The sequence below is a fragment of the Megascapheus bottae genome, chromosome 14, assembly GCF_031878675.1.
Source record: "Megascapheus bottae isolate mThoBot1 chromosome 14, mThoBot2.hap1, whole genome shotgun sequence".
Lineage (NCBI taxonomy): Eukaryota > Metazoa > Chordata > Mammalia > Rodentia > Geomyidae > Megascapheus > Megascapheus bottae.
This window is the reverse complement of record NC_143522.1, coordinates 59752073-59766352: the sequence shown is the minus strand read 5'-3', so window position 1 is coordinate 59766352 and position 14280 is coordinate 59752073. Positions and strand designations below refer to the sequence as shown.

General features: G+C 36.5%; 1 protein-coding gene across 4 annotated transcripts in view; it reads left to right on the top strand.

The window, feature by feature from the left end:
• Heatr5a (HEAT repeat containing 5A) overlaps positions 1-14280 on the top strand; it is a 110179-nt gene that overhangs the window by 54888 nt on the left and 41011 nt on the right. For all 4 annotated transcript variants that reach the window (XM_090345353.1, XM_090345354.1, XM_090345352.1 and 1 more), the window contains 5 exons: positions 593-698; positions 1268-1458; positions 5139-5298; positions 5995-6184; positions 7604-7773. In XM_090345353.1, the coding sequence (XP_090201479.1) occupies positions 593-698; positions 1268-1458; positions 5139-5298; positions 5995-6184; positions 7604-7773 (817 nt within the window). The remainder of the gene's footprint in view (positions 1-592; positions 699-1267; positions 1459-5138; positions 5299-5994; positions 6185-7603; positions 7774-14280) is intronic.

The following is a 14280-nucleotide window of genomic DNA, read 5'->3' as shown; positions in this document are numbered from 1 at the left end:
CCCAAAGTTCAAGCCCCCAGACCCACAGAAAGAAAAGAAAAAAAAGAACTTTCAAGGAAATGCGTGTGGCTCAAGGAGTAGGGCCTTGAGCTGAAGAACTCAAGGACAGCCCCTAGGCCCAGAGTTTAAGCCCCATAGCCAACAAAGAAAAAGAAGGAAAGAAAGAAAGAAAGAAAAAGAAAAAAGAAAGAAATTTCAAGCCCCGAGCTAATGTCTGATGCTTGTAATCCTAGCTACTCAGGAGTCTGAGATCTATGGATCATGGTTCTAAGCCGCCTAGGCAAGAAAGTCTGTAAGACTAATCTACAAATAACCACAAGAAAACTGAAAATGGAGTTTGTGGCTCAAAGTGGTAGAGCACAAGCCTTGAATAAGAAGAGCTCAGGGACAGCCTCCTGAGTAGCTAAAATAACAAGCGTGAGCCACCAGCACCCAGCATAAACAAGTTGTACATATTTGTTTGTTTAGTTGGTTGTGGGACTGAACTCAGGACCTGGGCACTGTCTGAGCTCTGAGCACAAAGCGCTACTACTTTGAGCCACAGCTCCACTTCCTCTGTTTACTTTTTAATCCATGTTGTTTCTGATTCTAGGCTTCTTACATTGGAACAGCTTTTGAACAGTATAAAACACACAAAAGGAGTTCGTCAACAAGTAGTTCAGCTGCATGTTGTTTCTTCCATTTCTAATTTCTTGAAGGTAAATCTGTTTTTTTTTAATTCAAATATTACTTAATTTTTAAAGTGTCCTTGTCTAATTAGATGATGTTTTTAAAGGGCTTGATTTTCTTCTCTTTTCTTGATCTCATTACCCCCCCCAAAAAATGTTTCGGGATTTTGAATACTCCTTCTACTACTTTTTCTGTACGTAGAACTTGTTAGTTAGAAGTAAAACATAGATGGCCTAAGCTTACAACCATGCTTTAACCTACTGAATCTGACATCCTAGACCAAGAGATTGATAAACTGTGGCTATTTACAAAATCCAGCTCAATATTGCATTTAAGATCAACATTGCATTTACAATGTAACTATAATAGTCTTCATTAGTTACTCATTTTATGAACATCTCTATTAATGCCGCTCCAGATACTTTATGCAAACATGTTGATTATTGCCCTATTATTTTGCCTCTTTGGAAAAATTAAAATTGTTTTTTATATAGATGCATATACATGTGTGTGTGTATATATATATATACATATATATATATATATATTCTGATTTTCTCAGTATATGAACATTTGAGTTGTTCTTTATGTGCTTTAGTACCTGGCTGGCTCCAAGGGAAGTTTAAGACCAGAAGGAATAAGAAGACGTGTCTTAACATTAGTAATGGGAGCCCTAGAAAGTACCAACCCCCTTTTGAGATGTGCAGCTGCAGAAGCCTGGGCTAGATTAGCCCAAGTGGTTGATGATGGAGTTTTTACTGCTGGTTTAGCCCAAGTTAGCTTTGAAAAGTAAGTGGATTTCTTTTCTTTTCTTTTCTTTTTTTTTTTCTTTGCCGGGCTTGGGCTTGGGCTCAGGACCTGAGCACTGTCCTTGGACTTTCTCAAGGCTAGAGCTCTACCACTTGAGCCTCAGCACCACTTCCAGCTTTTTTCTATGTATGTGGTACCGAGGAATCGAACCCGGGTATTCATGCATGCTAGGCAAGCACTCTACCACTAGGCCAAACTCCCAGCCCGTAAGTGGATTTCTTAATTTACACTCATGGGCTGTATGTCAAAACTGTATATAACTTATTTGTTCAAAGCAGTAGGAACTTTCTTCTGAGATTTAGCTAAGGAAAAAATAATGCCGGCCCGTAAGTAGATTTCTTAATTTACACTCATGGGCTCTATGTCAAAACTGTATATAACTTATTTGTTCAAAGTAGTAGGAACTTTCTTTTGAGATTTAGCTAAGGAAAAAATAATGCACAGTTGTATCCACTTAAAAAGACAAATATGGGGGCTGGGAATATGGTATAGTGGTAGAATGCTTGCCTAGCATGCCTGAAGCTCTGGGTTCGATTCTTCAGTACCACATAAACAGAAAATGCCAGAAGTGATGCTGTGGCTCAAATGGTAGAAAGCTAGCCTTGATTTTAGAGAGGCTTGGGGATAGAGCCCAGGACTGTGTTCAAACCCCACAACTAACCAAAAAAAATGTTTTTAAGATAAAAGAGACCCTCTTGATCTACCATAAAATTATTACTATTTGAACTTCATTTTTTGAGATACTTTTGGAGTTTTGTCATATGTAATATAGATGATCAATAGTAAGAACAATCTATAGAAAAAGGAAAAATAAAGAATACAGATCAGAAAAAAATTAAACTACTTTTATTTTACCAAGTCCATGACTCCTGGTAGGTTCCTTAATACTCTTAGCAGTTTTCTTTTTCTTTTACTTTTTTTTTAATATTTTTATTGTAATTAATAAAAGGATTACATGATATTTGCCAGATAAAAGGTGCATTAATTCACATACATTGATACCCTTTCACATGTCTTGGTCCCCATTACCCTCCCCGCCCCTGTCTTGGTTTTCCCCCTTCCCTATCCAATTTCAAATAACCAAATACAAATATATCCAATATATCAGATAACAAAGTGGGATACTGTAACAATATGAGATAACCAAGGGACAGCAAAAGAGATGAGAGATAACATAGTACATTAAGGACAACAATCATTCATTATATGGCTTTTGTTTCAATATCCTGGAGGTCCTTTCAATTAGCTTCATACTATATGGCCTTATGTATCAAGCAAGGTTTTGCTCTATTGCAAATCTCTGCTAGTAGAGCCCAAGGTTTCTACTGATTATGACAAATGAGGGAAACCATTGAGCCTAAGTTCCTTTGAGCCTGGCTTACTTCACTTAATATGATTTTTTCTAAGTCTTTCCATTTCCTAACAAATGGGGCAATGTCATTCTTTCTGACAGCAGCATAGAATTCCATTGTGTACAAATACCACATCTTGTTGATCCACTCATCAACTGAGGGACATCTAGGTTGGTTTCATATCTTTGCTATCGTGAATAATGCTGCAATGAACATTGTTGTGCTGGTGGATTTAGTATGCCCTAGTTTCTGGATGGTTGAGTAAATGCCAAGTAGTGGAATTGCTGGGTCATAGCGGAGCTCTATGTTTAGCTTTTTGAGGTACTGCCATACTGCTTTCCATAGTGGTTGAACGAGTTTGCACTCCCACCAACAGTGTAGTAGTGATCCCTCCTGGCCACATCCCCTCCAGCATCTGTTGTTACTCGTTTTCCTGATCCTGGCCATTCTAACTGGAGTGAGGTGGAATCTTAGAGTTGTTTTGATTTGCATTTCTTTTATGACCAGAGCTGTTGAGCATTTCTTCATGTGTCTATAGGCCATTTTTGTTTCTTCTTCCTTATTCTCCCTTATTCTTCCTTAATACTCTTAGCAGTTTTCTTTTTCTTTCTTTTTTTTTTTTTTAAGTATTGAACTGCGTGAGGGCTTTGTGTTTAAGCCACACCCTCTAACCTTCCTAACCCTCTTTTTTTTTTTTTTTTTTTTTTTGCCAGTCCTGGGCTTAAGCTCAGGGCCTGAGCACTGTCGTTGGATTTTCTCAAGGCTAGAACTCTACCACTTGAGCCTCAGTATCACTTCTGGCTTTTTTCTATGTATGTAGTACCAAGGAATTGAACCCAGGTCTTCGTGCATGCTAGGCAAGCACTCTACCACTAGGCCAAACTCCCGGCCCCTTAACCCTCATTTTTAAAATAGGATCTCATTTGTATACCAGCCCACCTATTTACACTTAAAGTATAGCTGGGATGACAGGTGTATGGCACCACTTCATCTATTTACATATATCTATGTAAACCTACCTATTTACACTTAAAGTGTAGCTAGGATGACAGGTATATGGCACCACTTCACCTGTTAATTGAGGTGCGGAGTCTCATATTTATGCTTACAGCTGCATTCCTCTTGATCTCTACCTCCTGAGTGACTAGGTTTGCAGGCATGAACCACTGGTGTCTGGCCACTTTTCTACAATTTTGAATAGATGGTTGTTTATACAATCTACCTGTCTAAGAATCTTTTTTTTTTTTTGTCTGTTGTGGGACTTGAACTCTGAGCCTGTTCCTGAGCTCTTCAACTCAACACTGCCACCCTACCCCTTGAGCCACAGAGTCACTTCCACTTTTCTGGTGGTTAATTGGAGATAAGAATGTCAGACTTTTCGTGCCCAGGCTGGCCTTGAACCACGATCCTCAGATCTAAGCCTCCTGAGTAGCTGGGATTACAGGTGTGAGTCATCTCTGCTGGCTCTGTTTGACAGTCTTAAAGCAGGCCAGGCACCAGTAAAAGAGAATGTAATATGAACATAGTATGAAAAATCTGTTTCAGTTCTCAACCAGAGATAAATGCTATGATTATAAGAGTCTCAATTCTACTATTTCATAGGCAATTACTTTATGAGAAATAGCTATCATTTTGAAAGTTTTCTCATCTGTAGAGAGGAACTATAATAGCATGAAGCATCGGGTTAGAAGTATTAAGGAAGAGCTAATTATAACACAATACACAGAAAATTCCTAATAAGGGGCCGGGAGTTTGTCCTAGAGGTAGAGTGCTTGCCTAGCATGCACGAAGACCCAGGTTCAATTCCTCCATACCACATACACAGAAAAGAAAAAAAAATGAAAATTCCTAATAAATTTTAGGTTTCTTACTATGTTTAATTTTGATAACAAAATTTTTAATGATCATGTAATAATAAGGCCTCCCTTATTAAGATGGAAGATCCTAGAAATGGCCATATTAAAATGATGATTGATAATGTAAAGACCTTTTTATTTAAAAACTTTTCCTGGGGGTGTGGGGGGGGAGGGAAATGGGTACCAAGACATGTGAAAGGGTATCAGTGTATATGAATTAATGCACCTTCTATCTGGCAAATATCATGTAACCCTTTTACTAATTACAATAAAAAATTTTTTTAAAAATAAAAACTTTTCCTTTGAAAGATACCTTTCAGCTCATTTCTGAATTTTTAATGACTTCACAAAATATATTTCTTAATTTTGTGACATTTTTAAACTTTTGTTTTTGGTTAGTTTTGTTTCTTTTTTCTGTGTTTGACATTTATTTTTATTTCCATAATTATAGATTGAAGTCAGCAAGGGATGTGGTTACCAGAACAGGACACTCATTAGCCTTGGGATCCTTGCATAGGTATTTAGGAGGAATAAGTTCTTCTCAACATTTGAATTCTTGCATTGGGATCCTCTATACGTTGTCTCAGGACAGCACCTCTCCTGATGTGCAGGTAAGGACCTCATGTGATACCTTGCTTGAAATACATGATTTTTGTAGGTGATACAGATTGTATTTCATGATCACTAATAATTAGAGAATAATATCTGCCCCCAAGTAAATGCCAAAGCTATGCTTAGATTTGATAGATTTTAAAAATTCAAGGCTGTCTTTCCCTTGTACTCAGAATCGTCTGAAGTGAAGTTCAATATCTTTCTAAAAATGGGTCATCCTATCATAATTACAGCTACTATTTTGAAGATCATAGAAGGTACCAGGCATTACATTATACTGTATGAACTCATGTCTAGCCTTCATTTTGTTCAAGTGATTTGTCCATATCAGTACATGTAGTTGTAAATTTTTTCACTACTTTAAAAAACTTGAATTTTCATTATTTACTGTAGATTAATCAATAAAAAGTTTTGACAAACTATATTTTATTTAAGCTATTATCTAAACTATTAAACCATCTGCAATTTTTCATGCTAAACTTGATCTTAGTTTATCTTTCTAAGTGAGTTGGTTTTATATTGAATATTTAAAGAAAAGAATTTTCTTAAACTCGTAAGCTGTTTATTTTTCTTAATAGTAGTAGCGCTTTCATGGTTTATTTGTTATAGTTTGTCAACTACTTCAACAGGGGACAGTTGAATCTTTCTTATGTTTCTTCATTCTCCTGAAATGTTTTTGTTTTCTGTCCTCACAGACCTGGGCACTACATTCTCTATCATTAATAATTGACTCAGCAGGTGCACTTTACTATGTACATGTGGAACCAACCCTTTCTCTCATCATCCTGTTGTTGTTAAATGTGCCTCCTACTCATGCTGAAGTCCACCAAAGTCTTGGTCGCTGCTTGAATGCCCTTATTACCATGTTAGGTCCAGAGCTACAAGGTGTGTATGCATTGGCTGCTTTTGTACTATTTTGAATGAAAAAACTCCACACATAAAAATGAATTGTTTGGGGCTGAGAGTTTGGCCTAGTGGTAGAGTGCTTGCCTAGCATGCACAAAGACCTGGGTTCAATTCCTCAGTACCACATATATAGAAAAAAGCCAGAAGTGGTGCTGAGACTCAAGTGGTAGAGCTCTAGCCTTGAGAAAGTCCAAGGACAGTGCTCAGGCCCTGAGCTCAAAAAAAAAAAAAAATTGTTTCTAGTTTAACATAGAAGGTACACAGTATATTCTTGTAAATGAATATATGTGTCATTCAAATCATCGTTAGAACAGTAAGACATGTTGGTGCTGGTGGCTCACTCTTGTAATCCTAGCTACTGAGGAGGCTGAGACCCAAAGGATCACAGTTTGAAGTCAACCCAGGCCAAAGAAAAAGTTGATCTATCATTCTTGAACGTATTAATTCTTCAGGGATGTTCCGCCATGAAGCAGAATAGTAAAAAGATTTGACTTAACTCAAATATTTGGACCTGTTCTAATTGGCTTAATATAAGATTAAAAAGTTAGGGACTGGGAGCATGGCCTAGTGGTAGAGTGCTTGCCTGGCATGCATGAAGCCCTGTGTTCGATTCCTCAGTACCACATATACAGAAAAAGCCAGAAGTCATGCTTTGGCTCAAGTGGTAGAGCATTAGCCTTGAGCAAGCCCTAGGACAGTGTCTAGGGCCTGACTTCAAACCCCAGGACTGGCAAAACAATGATTGTGAAGACTAAATTTATTGTAAACTTCTGTTTTTACTTTTTATGAAAGCTTTGTTAAAATCTGTAGTCTTTGATTCTTCCTTACCTAATGATTCGTATTGTAATAAGCCTTTCTATTGAGAATAACTAAGCTATAAATCTTATTTTTATTGTTCAACTCCAGGCCTCACATTTTCTAGACAAAGCTGTGCCATTTTAAAATACCCCCAACCCTTTTTTCCTTAATAATTTTTCTAGTAAGGTCTTTGATGTTTTGCCCTTAGGCCAGCCTCAGATTGGAATTCATCCAGCTCTACTTCTTGCATACTGAGATCACAAATGTAAACCTCCACACCTAGTCATTAATGTTTTTGCCCAAGGTGGCCTTGAACCATGCTTCTTTAAATTTTCATCTCCTGAGTAGCTGGGATTACAAACCTTGTACAAATTTGTCATCTAGACATGGACACACTAAGTATTATATCCAGTACCTTACACATGCTAAGCTCATTCTCTACTGAGTTATGCCCACAGCCCCATCCCTTTGGTAGTTGAAATTTTAATTTGGAGGTCGTTAAGTTTAAAACTGGAAACAAGTTATAAGGACTATTAATATATGTTTAAAGACAAATGATTTTATAGGCCAATTATTAATCGTTTGGGCTTTTTATTTTAGGTAACAATCCTTCGGTTTCAACGTTAAGGACTTCTTGTCTATTGGGTTGTGCAGTGATGCAGGATAACCCAGGCTGTCTTGTTCAGGCTCAGGCCATCTCTTGCCTTCAGCAGCTGCACATGTTTGCTCCACGACATGTCAACTTATCTAGCCTGGTTAGCAGCCTCTGTGTGAGTATAAAGCTATAAACTACTCCTTTCTTTCTTTTACTTGAAATGTATATTATTTCAATTAATTACCTTCTAAACTGTGTACAAAACTATAAGTTATGCACATAATTATACTTTCAGTTTGCATATACTTCTAAATCTCTTATATGTGAATTTATTTTTCTTAATAATTGGAATATTTATTTATATATAAACATATATTCCGTACTTATAGTGTCCTAGGTAATATAGGGCTGAGGGCACACAAATATTTATGAAATCCCCTCTTATTATTTTTGTCCTATATTCTGATTCATGATAAAAAGGCTGTAGGCATGGCTTAGCAGTAGCATTCCTGCCTAGCAAGGTTGAAGTCCTGGATTTCAAACCCTATTATACCACCATAGAAAAATTGTGTGAATAAATTCTAATATAAAGTAAAAATTTTAGGACTGGGAATGTGGCATAGTGATAGACTGCCTGCCTAACATGCATGAAGCCCTGGGTTTAATTCTTCAGAAAAGGCCAGAAGTGGCTCGGGCTCAAGCCCCAGGACTGACAAAAAAATAATAAAAGTAAAAATTTTTCCTCTAAGTTGAAGAAATAGAAGTTGTACTTGGTATTTAACAACATAATATATCAACTAGATTCTTTTTCTGTGTATTTGTGCTGGTCCTAAGACTTGAACTCAAGTCCTGAGTGCTGCCCCTAAGCATTTTTGCTTAAGGCTTAGCACTTCTGCCATAGCTTCACTTCCAGAAGTTTTTTGGTGGTTAGAGATAAGAGTCTCATGGGACTTCCCTACCTAAGCTGGCTTTGAACCTTAAGTCTTAGATCTCAGCCTCCTGAGTGGCTAGGATTACATGTGTGACCTACTGGTGCCCAGTCAATATCTGAACTTTTTATAACAAATGTAAAAAAAAAATAATAATAATAAAGGCAAAGCTAGTCATAGTGAGACCCAGTTTTGAACAAATTAACAAAGACAGTCAACTAGAAGTTCTGTTGGAATGGTTTTGTAAGCATCATTCTTATTAGGTCTCCCTTAACTGTGACCAATTTCTACCCAAAATTGAGTTGCTTTTCAACTCTGCCTATACAGTTTTTATAGCATACTCCCATTAATAACATGGTAGTTGAGCAACTTTAATTTAGACAATACTTGCATTTTTCAAGCTTAAGGCAAAATAGCCAGCATTTCAGAGCTTGAAAGAATCTGAAAGTTTGTTGTATTTACAAAATGATGTTTGCATCATTTAAACCAGTTGTTATAAAAAAGATAATTTGAAAACCAAAGTTAATAACTTGCCCAAGGTAATACAAACTAGGTTGTAGATAATTCTAAGTAGAGACTCTAGGTTTCTGGAGTAATCCTCACTCAATAATCATTCTAATATTTGATAATTCCTGTGTAGATCTAATATGGCTAGATCATGCCCCAACTCTGTCACCTCTTAACTGGATAGCTGTAGGTATATCTGATAATCTCTTCTAGTCTCAGCTACTACTTCTGGTAACTATAGGAGCTAGCTATATGCTGCACAGAAAAGCATGTATCCTAGGCATTTGTTAGCATTTAGTAATCACAGTAGGTTTTTTTGTCTTGGCATGTTTAAGCAACTTACTGAATTAATTATTGATACTAGTGATCATATATAACTCAAAAGGAAGATGAGTGTGGTACCATTGGCTCATGCCTGTAATTCTAACTACTTAAGAGACTTAAGATCTGAGATAAAGCCAACCCAGACTATAAAGTCCATGGTGAAACTTTTATGTCTAGTTAACCACCAAAGCTGAACAGATCTGTGAATCTGTGGCTCAAGTTGTAGAGTGCTAGCCTTGAGCAGAAAAGCTCAGATTCAATGCCCTTAAGTATGAGCTCTAGCACACACAAAAACAAAAGGATGTAACAGACTTTTTTGACAGAAACTTTAATTTCTGGGGTTTTTTAAATATTGATCAATCTAGAGGAAAAAAAGAATTTACAAAAAATAATTCTAAGCCAGATATCATTGGCTCATGCCTCGTAATCCTAGCTACTCAAGAGGTTAAGATCTGAGGATGGTGATTTGAAGTTTGCTCAGGCAGGAAATTGTAAAGTCTATGAGCCAGAAGTAGAGCTCAAGTAGTAGAGTGCTAGATTTGAGCAGAAAAGCTCAGGACTAGTGCTCAGGCCCTCAGTTCAATCCGCAGGACCAGCAAAAAATAAAAAGAAAAAAGAAAGAGGAGGAAAGAAAAAAAGAGAGAGGAAAGGAGGGGGAGAGAAGGGAGGTGGGAAGGAAGGAGAGACAGAGAGAGCGGAGTGGGGGGGGAAGAGGAAGAATAATTCTACATTTAGCACTCAAAGGACTTTTCCCTAGCAATATTACTTTTGAAGAATTATTATCAAGCCCAATTATTATAATTTTTTGCCAGTCCTGAGCTTGGGCTCAAGCCCTGAGCACTGTCCTTGGGTTTTCTCAAGGCTGTAGCTCTACCACTGAGTCACAGCACCGTTTCTGGCTTTTTTTCTATATATGTGGTACGGAGGAATCAAACCCGGGTCTTCATGCATGTTAAGTAAGCACTCTACCACTAGTCTAAACTCCCAGTCCACCAACCCCAATTATTGAAAATTTTTCCATTCCTTTACATTTATCTCATTTTTATTCTCCATCTAAATATAGTGTTATACCATTTTTTACATCTTGGATTGTGCTTGAAATTTTTCATTAATGGCTTTTTAAATTTTCTCCTTAAATTTCTCCTAAATGAATGCACTTACTAAAGTATGTTGAGAAGTAAATAAGATCAATTAGGATGAAAAAATAAATTGTTCATACTTATTCATTCTCTCCCCCTCCCCACCCCTCACAAAAGAGAGAGAGGGAGAAAGAGAGAGAGAAAGAGATTACATATAATGAGATCAAGCCAAGCACTAGTGGCTCACACCTGTAATCCTAGCTATTCAAGAGGCTGAGATCTGAGGATGGTGGTTCAAAGCCAGCTTTGGCAGGAAAGTCTCTGAGACTCTTCTCTCCAATTAACCACCAAAAACCAGAAGTATAGCTGAGGCTCAAAGTGATAGAGTGCTAGCCGTGAACAAAACAGCCCCAAGGTCCTGACCAAAACAAACATACAAAAAAATAAAAATGGAAAGTTAACACTATTGTGAGATTTTTCTTTTGGATACACTCGGCAATTGAGAGTATCTATATTAATAATTTCAAATCTTCATGTTGCTCATAATATTGATCAATAAAATGATCTTTTACTTATATAGAACCATTTTCAAAAATGTTATCACTACATTAATTTTGTGCCTTAATGTTTTGGTTGCTTATTCTTGATTTAGTAGATGAAACCTAATATACTTTATAGCACTTTTTCTGAAGTAAGGCAATTGCATTTCGTCATCAGACAAGTGTCATGCTGTAATTGCATGCTCTTTAACTTCCATAGTTAAACTTGGCTTTATCTGTACTAGCAATTTTGAGTACTCTCAATTCTAAAACTTGGCTTCCAAGAGGAAAAAAAAAATCTATAATTAACTTGTGATGAAGGAAACCATTAACTTTGTCTCTTGCTGGACACCTGTTCATGTGAATACATTCCAGGCCACTCCTCTTTGGACATGTATTCTGATCTTAATTTTAATTCTGAGACTTGACCAAAAATTTTAAAGAAAAACCTCATTACACAAATGTACATTTTTATTTTTTGGCCAGTCCTGGGGCTTGAACTTAGGGCTCAGGCACTGTTCCTGAGCTTCTTTTGCTCAAGTCTAGCATTCTGACACTTGAACCATTGGATCAGTTAGGGATCAAACCCAGGGCTTCATGCATGCTAGGAAGCACTACCACTAAACCACATTCCCAGTCCCACAAATGTGTATTTCCAAATTGTGTTTTATGTCTTTACATCTTTGGTTGACTGTTTTCCAGATCTTAGCTCAATTCATCATACTTTATTAAGTTAAAAAAGGTATGCTATATTTTTTAACTGAAGCTAAGCCAGTTTGAATGATAACTATCAACATTTACATTTGAATGCTTAGCTGACTGTTACCAAAGTCATCATACTATTTATCTTTTGGTTTTGTCATGACTGGTCTGTCATTTGTTTTTGTGCAGGAGATCTTGTTGGATAATTCTGTGTTGGTAGGTCCCTGACCCTTGATTCCTAACTTTCTTTTTGCTTTCTTTCTTTCTTTTTTTTTTGTTTTTGAGGTTTGCAGTGCTGTGTCTTTGTATAGATTTTTTGTTTTGTTTTGGGGGAGTTTTTTTAGTTGCAGATGCTCTTGTTTTTTTTCCTGCATCTTTGTGTTTAAGTTAATCATTAATACAAAATCCAGCATGTTGTATACAGTATAAACCAATCTTTCCAAACCTCCTCCAGCTGGTGCCCTTATTTCTTGCACTGAAATTTGCATTGTTTTGATTTAATATGTTTATTTCAGAAAGGAGTTGTCATTACGGTTTGATTTCCGTAGTTTGCTTGCCTTATTTGTTTGCTTTAACCCAGTCTATTGAAGTGCTGGAGAATGACATGGAGATATTAAACTATTTTGCTTTATGCAACAGCAGTCTGTTTTATACAAAACAAAGAATATTTCCCAGCATGCTTTATGATTGTTTGGCCAGCCTGAATAAATGCTGTACTTGTCTTGTGTTACATGCTCGTAAAATTCATTAGAATGGCTAGTAGATTCATTAACTTTTCTTTAAAATTGTCATATAATATGCTTTTTCATCATAATTGTTAAATATAGCAGGAATCTTGGGCATGAGTACATGTAATCTTTCTATTTTTTAACTTCTCTATCATCCTGTGTACTAGTTTCCAACAACAGAACAGAACCATGACTGAAATGACATTACCTTGAGACATGCATAAGTGGCATTCCTCTGCAGTCTACATTGGAGTTTTTGATATAGTTTGTGTATAAAATAGAGCATACTTGCAAAACAGTTTCCATTCTTCTGTTTCACTGATCATATAATTTCTTCTGGTTTGGGACATATGATAAAATTGAAGATTCTGTGCTTTCTACATGTATTGTATACATGAAAAACTAGCTATCACCTGCCTTTTTTTCTCTCAGAATTTGCTCTTTAAAACAAATTCACTTATTTTATCTCTTTCCTATAGGCCAAGTCACCATAAGATGACTTAATATGATTATGCCATTGTTTCTCAACATTTACTTTGAAAAACACTATCATAAAATACATATAGGGCTGAGATATTGCCAACTTGAAAAGAGTATGCTTTAAAAAAAATGGGCCACACCAGCCTGATCTGTCCTGTTTAGAAGAAAATAAAATTCAAATTTCTAAACTTTGTTATTACTAATGAAATTATTTGGTAAGAATTTCTATCTAGGAACCAAAGTGTGATGGAACACATCTGTAATTTCAGCACTCTAAAGACTGAGACAAAGAGAATATGAAGTTGAGGTCAACCTGGACTACATAGCAACTTTACACCTTCCAAGGCTATGTAGTGAGACTTTGTCTCAAAAAAATTTTAAAGCCGGGCATTGGTGGCTCACACCTGTCATCGTAGCTACTTAGGAGACTAAGCTCTGAGGATCGCAGTTCAAAGCCAGCCCAGGCACAAAAATCTGAGACTCTTATCCCCAAATAACTACCAGAAAACCGGAAGTGGCACCATGGCTCAAAGTGGTAGAGTTCTAGCTTTGAGATGAAGAGCTCAGGGACAATGCCCAGAGTTCAAGCCTTGTGACCAAAAATAAATAAAACAAAATCATATCCAGGAACCTCTGACTTATAATGAATTATTTGAATAGATTGCAAAGCAAATTTGTGGTTGGTATTACACAACATACTGAGATTTACATGACAGTTCTATGGTATGTACATCTATGTGTATTTATATAGATGTATACATATATGTAAATTTTGGTGCTCTGTAATTTTAAGAACATTTTTGCTGAATATATTTTCTTAGTAAAGCTATTTGAGGGCTGGAAGTTTGGCCTAGTGGTAGAGTGCTCGCCTTGCATGAACGAAGACAGGGTTTCAAACCCTTGGTACCACATACATACAAAACCTGGAAGTGGTGCTGTGGCTTATGTGGTAGAGCATTAGCCTTGAGGAAAGCCCAAGGACAGTGCTCAGGCCCTAAGTTCAAGTCCCAGGACTGGCAAAAAACAAAACAACAACAACAAAAAAAAAAACCTGCAATTTGAAGATTTATGTACTTCTTTATGTCCTCTGGATGAAATACTGTTTTAACAATAAAATTTTTGGCATTAATATTTGACATGATAAACACTTTACAAATTATGTTAACTTCCAAACAAGCTTGTGAAATGAGATAATATTAAAAATCAGGAAACTAACACACAGAAAAGTTGAATAACTTGTCCAAGGTCACACAGCTAATAAGTGGCAGATCCAAGACTCAAACTAAGATGGTCTGAGTCTGGAGCCTCCATTCAACCAATGTTGCTATATTACCTATGTTGCTATATTAGTATACATTTCTTAGAGAATCATAAAACATGAGCAAAATTTTGTA